The 5,618-nt window shown below is 42.8% G+C and overlaps 1 protein-coding gene across 1 annotated transcript; it reads left to right on the top strand.

Annotated features, from left to right (window-relative positions):
- Positions 1 to 502: 502 nt before the first annotated feature.
- Positions 503 to 4,396, top strand: LOC148659281 (ras-related and estrogen-regulated growth inhibitor-like protein A). The gene is made up of 4 exons (XM_088641353.1): positions 503 to 710; positions 935 to 988; positions 1,378 to 1,454; positions 2,202 to 4,396. Exons 1-4 carry the CDS (start codon positions 578 to 580, stop codon positions 2,625 to 2,627), a joined length of 690 nt encoding a protein of 229 aa, XP_088497479.1. The 5' UTR covers positions 503 to 577; the 3' UTR covers positions 2,628 to 4,396.
- Positions 4,397 to 5,618: the final 1,222 nt, after the last annotated feature.

Genomic DNA, 5,618 nt, shown 5'->3' with positions numbered 1-5,618 from the left:
TTCACTGAGTGGAATTAGGATCTGATGGAAATAATTCTGGTAAGCAGCTCGTATAATCCTAAAATTAAAAAAAATGCAATAGTTGAATTTAATTATCATTATTATTTGGTTTTTGTGTGCGCGTTATTGTATATTAGGGGTTCAAATTCCCTTCACAGCACACGGAGTTCCAGAAATGAGATGAATGTTTTTCTGTTTTGCCAGTTTCTGTCAACACCTCCCTCGTCCTCACCTTCTGTATCTGCATATACGGAGCACATGGGGCAAGTGTTCTCAGGCCTTTGGGAGATACCATTCTGTGTTTAAAACATGCTGAAAAAATAGAACGGTGCCATTCAGCTTTGATGTATAATATCAATATCTTAATTATAGATATATAGGTTTTAATAATTTTGCCTTTTCTTGAATTTCTCTAGCGGTTTGGAGCTATACTTAGAAACTCACCCCCCGTCTGTACCCGATAGTGGCACATTCCTAAGGGTGCTCTTATACACCAGTCGCTGCAGTCGGTCTCAGAAGTGACAGCGTGGGCTGTAATTGATTAAGTTTATCGGGTAGTAAAAACTTAAGTTTGCAAATGGTTCTAAGCCTGTCTCCCTCCAAAGCAAACTTTTCGGGATCTAGGCTCACACCAGACATGACCGGACTTCATGCTTTAAAGATGGATACGAACGTAGTGGTTTTAGGGACAGATAACGTTGGGAAATCTGGTAAGTTAAGATAATCAAAATAATGAATTAATCATGTGCACTTATTTGTAGGCAGTTCAAGAAATATAATCTTTATCCCTTAGTGTGTGGTTGCAGGTCTAAAAACAATAGGAACCTAATTGCCACCTCTGGGTTAGCTGATCCACGTTACCTACTAGTACTGTTGGTTTATCATTAAGTAATGTCTGGTAAATAATTAAGCTCTTTTTTTTGTCCCGTTGCAGCTCTGACAGTCCGCTTTCTAACGCGCAGATTCATCGGGGAGTACGGAGATATCGGTAATTTCGCCTTTATCTGATACAGTGCCTTGCATAAAAAATGCTTTGCTCTAAATTAAAGAGGCTTATACAGTACCTCTTATAGTTTCTTATAGGCTTTGTTTCCATAGGCTAGGCTTCATAGTCTATATTTTTAGGATGCAAAGCCTCTATACTGTATGTAATGAATTTTTACTTTCGTGGCTGCACCTCTAAGTGTAGTCCCGGTTTTGAGGTCCAGTACAACCGCAGTGAGCCAGTAGTCACGTTGCGAAACAGAATTGTTTTGACGCAGAATAGATGCGATTGTTTTGGAAAGATCGGAGTTACTTTTTATACTGCATTGGCATGAAATGGTGTTGTTACTGTAGTCTTTAAACAAGAATCTTTATCTCTTTTTTTTCCCCCAGAATCAATTTACAGCCATAATGTTATCGTAGACGGCAGAGAGATTTCTTTCAATATCTGGGATTCTCCTTATTCACAGGTACTGTATGTGTAAGGGAAAAAAATGATTAAAACATTTGTAAAGATCTTCTACTGTACATGTATTTCTGACGGAAAAATAACTGTAAAAATACATCACTGGAATTTTGAATTTTATTTTCACTGTTTTGTTTTTATACATACATTAAAATACGTGAAGAACATTAAATAAACAAAAAACATAGCTCAATAGAAAATGTACGTACTTATGTTTATCAGATGTGCCATATACAGTAGCTGTGTGCTTTCATATAGCTATTGTTCCTGCTGCAGTGTAAAACTGGGTCTGTGGTTTACTGCTTAAAAATGAGTTGCTCCAAAATCAGTCCGTGTGCAAACGTATTGATCAGCCTGAAGCTGAGGTGGTTGTTTTCTGAATTGACTAGAACTCTCGGAGTACCAAGTTAGAAACAGTCTACTTTTGAGATTGGTAATGGGAACTTTGTGTGTCCTGGGCTGTATAAAGAGTGTGTTTTGCTGGGTGTTTCAGAGTTTCTTTTTCCAGTATTTATTTAAACCCCATTTAGTCAGTCATTAGAGACAGAACCATAACCAGCTCATATCATTGAATCCCAGAGTGATCCTAAGTGCTCTTAAGTCTAATAAATCCCCAGTCTTTAAAACACTTCCAGCTCTTCGCTTAAGAAAACTGATTGCATTTCATAGTGGAAGATATTCATTCTGGAAACTTGGCTCTGAAACCAGACTGAAACCTCTGTGTCCTCCCCCCCCCCTCCTGCCACACTAGGAACTCCTGAGCGAGAGCTCCGCGTGTGAGAAGAGAATTCACTGGGCGGACGGGTTTGTGCTGGTCTACAGCATCTGCGACAGGGCCAGCTTCAACAGCGTCTCCAAGCAGGTGCAGAGCATCAAGGCGCAGAAGGATTACTTGGGGGTGGAGAAGGTGCCCATCGTGATCGTGGGCAACAAGAGAGACCTGCACCACCGCAGGACGGTGTCCAGCGAGGAGGGCCGGCTGCTGGCGCTGTCCACAGACTGCGCCTTCTACGAGGTGTCTGCCGCCGAGAACTACCACAGCGTGCTGCTGGTGTTCCACGGGCTCGTGGAGCGGATCCGCGAGGCCAAGACGTCCTTGAAGAAGCCGGCCGGGATCAAGAGCATCGTCAAGAGCATGTCTGCGGTGTTCGCCAGGAAACGGACCGACTCCCTCTGAGAGCCGCGGTGCACGGTGAGGAAATGGAAGATACCCAGACGACACACGGGGCCCAAGTTACTCCTCCGGCCTCGGTACGAGACGGGAAGGCTCTCCAGTTCACGTTATGGAGTGCTGGGAGGAAATATTTAAAAGGCAGGCTTGCTGGGATTCCTGGGCTTGCACCAGCTCAGTGGGAAAGTGGGTTTTAATCAAGAGTAATCCTTTAAGGATTTCCCAGGGAGCCCGGACTCCCTTGGCAGTTGTCGAGTGGCTTAAAGCGCAGCAGCAGCAGCAGACTGACTGCATCGGAAAAGGGGGCCAGAGCACACGTTTCAGCTTCGAAAACCATTTCTACTGTAATCTGCAGAGCAAATACAAAAAGCGGCATTTAACTTCGAAACGTTAGATTTGAATCACTCCAGCTGATTGGTTTTTAAATGCTTAAATTGCAAAGCTTGTATGTATCCCGAGGAGCTGCACTTCTGTCACGTGCAAGCAGATGCTGTGAAGCGCGAACGACATCAAAGTTCAGGTCAGGACTTGGACTCCTGGAGAGCTGTAGGGAAGAGGTCTGAGATTGAGAGAAGAATTAGCAACTGGCTAATCCAGGTGGAGCTGTCCTGTATTTGAGTGACCCAGAAAGGCTAACACACAGCTGGAGAGCGGTGTGGTGCAGATAAGGGAAGATTACTTTTGCCACTATTTATGATTTACAGTGCAAAGCATCAATGCTGGGTGTATGACTGACATCACTTGTGCAAAAATGCCCCAAACTATTTTGTCATTATATATAATCATTTCAATGTGTTCTTTTCTGAAATAGTACGGCTTGTGACAACATTTTCTTCTTTATGGCTAATGGCTACTCATTTTTTTCTTTCTGGGTTGAATTCCCTCCCTTATCGGGAGACTGCCATTTAACCTGTAGCCTTTCCAGGAAGCACAGAGAGCCAGTCGGGATTTCACCCTGAAAGGGTGGCAGTCCCTCACAGGGGGTACACACGCACACACTCATCACCTAACCCTCTTCTGCATGTCTCAACAACAAGCAAGGCAAATGTGTGGGGAACAAGGAAACTCCACAGAGATAGTGCGCCAGTGTAGAATCAAACCCGGGACCCAAGAGCAGAACCGATAGCAACAACTGTCATGCTACTGTTCCACCTGCCAGTTCACATCTGCTTGTCCTTTTTTTATAACCTCCGGTGAGGTTATATTTGTATTCACAATCTGCTCCCGTTTGTCTACACCAGTGGTACTAAGAGCCCTCTGTGCTTTCCTGAAATAAATTTTATAATGGCTTGCTAGCGTATCGGTTCATGTCTGTTTCGCAATACCTGGAAGATCTGGGATTTGCATCCAGTGAGATGTTTGCAAAGAATCTTCTGATGTCTGCATTGCGCTTTGTACGTTTGAAGTACTTCTTTTTTTAAAAAGAGTCATTCTCAGTTTTCAGCTTAAATTAACTATAATGATGCACTGTAAACCATCAAGATCCTTGAAGTAGAAACTCTAAATAAAATATAGGCCAATAAGTCTGCTGAATGTTTTGCAAAGTAATATTGAAAGTAAGCACTTTCTCTTGTGGATTTGTTCAGTAAAGGAGGTTAAAGGACTTCATCTGAGATTTAATTCTTGATGTGCAGTTTGTCAAAATTGTATGAACATTTTGATCAGTTGTGAAATAATGTGAAAATATGTAAATATGAACAAATTAAACAATTGAATATAATTCTATTTTGTGCAGGTGATCAACTACAAAATAAAAAATGATAATCTTGCTTTTATATTGTATTGTATGCCTTTTTTCCCCCATGTCTTTCTGACACGTTTACAATATTTACAAGCAAAACCCCTCTTCAGACATTTACTAGGGTTTCCACAGCTCCCTGCTCCTGACCAGCACAAACAGGCACCTTGTGCTGCTGTGTCACCTGCTCCACTGGTTTGACAAAGTTCACATTATGTGCAGAAGACGTTGGGGATTCTTCCCCCCACAAAACCGTGAAACCACACGTGGAGCAGCACACCTGATCCCAGAGCATGTCGGGCCCCTCGGGGACTGCAGCCTGACCAGGACGAGCCGACATCTAGCTGCTCTTTGAAACCCCCAGTAGGAAGAAATGACTAATATTTATCTCCCTGCAGTTCAAAGGCCCATTCCAGAAGAGTGCAGGATAGCCTCCTCTGCGTTGCTGTTTCCAAAGGGGTGTGACTGCGGGGTCCTGTGGGGGCAGTTTCAGGTGCTTCAGACAGAGAGGTTATTTCCTTCAGTGCTTTTCTAAAGCTAGGGCTGCCACTGCGGTGGTGATAAAACCTGCCTGCCAACAGAAAGAAACCTCACACACCAGTATGCAGAGAGCTCTCAGCCTCTTCAGGACTAGGTCATTAAAAAGTAGAGAGGTGGGAAGCTAGCCTTCTAAAACTATTTTACAGAGCTAGATTGACTCATCAATTCGGAAATTCTGGGAGAAAAATGTTTCCCCAAATGCATGTTGAATGTTCACATACATTCAAGACATTATGCGTTGTGGAGAGTCTGAATTGATATTTTTGTCTTGGCTTGGATACGGAAAAAAACAACATACTAGTCTAGAGAAAAGTGGAGAAAGTCAACCATAAACACTGTTAAACAATAAAACTGACCTACTAGTGTTGCTTATATGCACAGGTTTAATCGGTTAATGTTTTTCCTTCATTCCCCAAAACGGAAAGCAGATTTTGTCCTTTTTTAATGCCAGGTCTCCATAATGAGCACAGCCTGGTTGGCACGGAAACAAGCAGCCCTGTGTTCCTTCCCCAGAAAAACTCTGGATGAATCATCCAGTCAGTGGTGCTCTGGGCAACTTTTCTGGATGTGATTTTTATTTTTTTTTAATTTCTTCCTAAATGGGTAGTTTATTTTGTCTGCACATGCTGGAAATCTTAAGAAAACAGACTGCTGACACTCTATCCCCTCCCACCCCAATTGCCAGTAGTTTAAAAAATAAAGCACGCTTGAAATGGAGA

Source organism: Lepisosteus platostomus, chromosome 7 (genome assembly GCF_059453375.1).
Source record: "Lepisosteus platostomus isolate fLepPlt1 chromosome 7, fLepPlt1.hap1, whole genome shotgun sequence".
Lineage (NCBI taxonomy): Eukaryota > Metazoa > Chordata > Actinopteri > Semionotiformes > Lepisosteidae > Lepisosteus > Lepisosteus platostomus.
This window is presented reverse-complemented; position numbering and strand designations above follow the sequence as displayed.

Bases quoted from the DNA above. Each gene is read 5' to 3' on its own strand.
- LOC148659281 (XM_088641353.1), top strand. From the start codon at position 578: ATGGTTCTAAGCCTGTCTCCCTCCAAAGCAAACTTTTCGGGATCTAGG. The intron at 711-934 runs GTAAGTTAAGAT...GTCCCGTTGCAG, and splicing joins AGATAACGTTGGGAAATCTG to CTCTGACAGTCCGCTTTCTA. The intron at 1,455-2,201 runs GTACTGTATGTG...CTGCCACACTAG, and splicing joins GGGATTCTCCTTATTCACAG to GAACTCCTGAGCGAGAGCTC.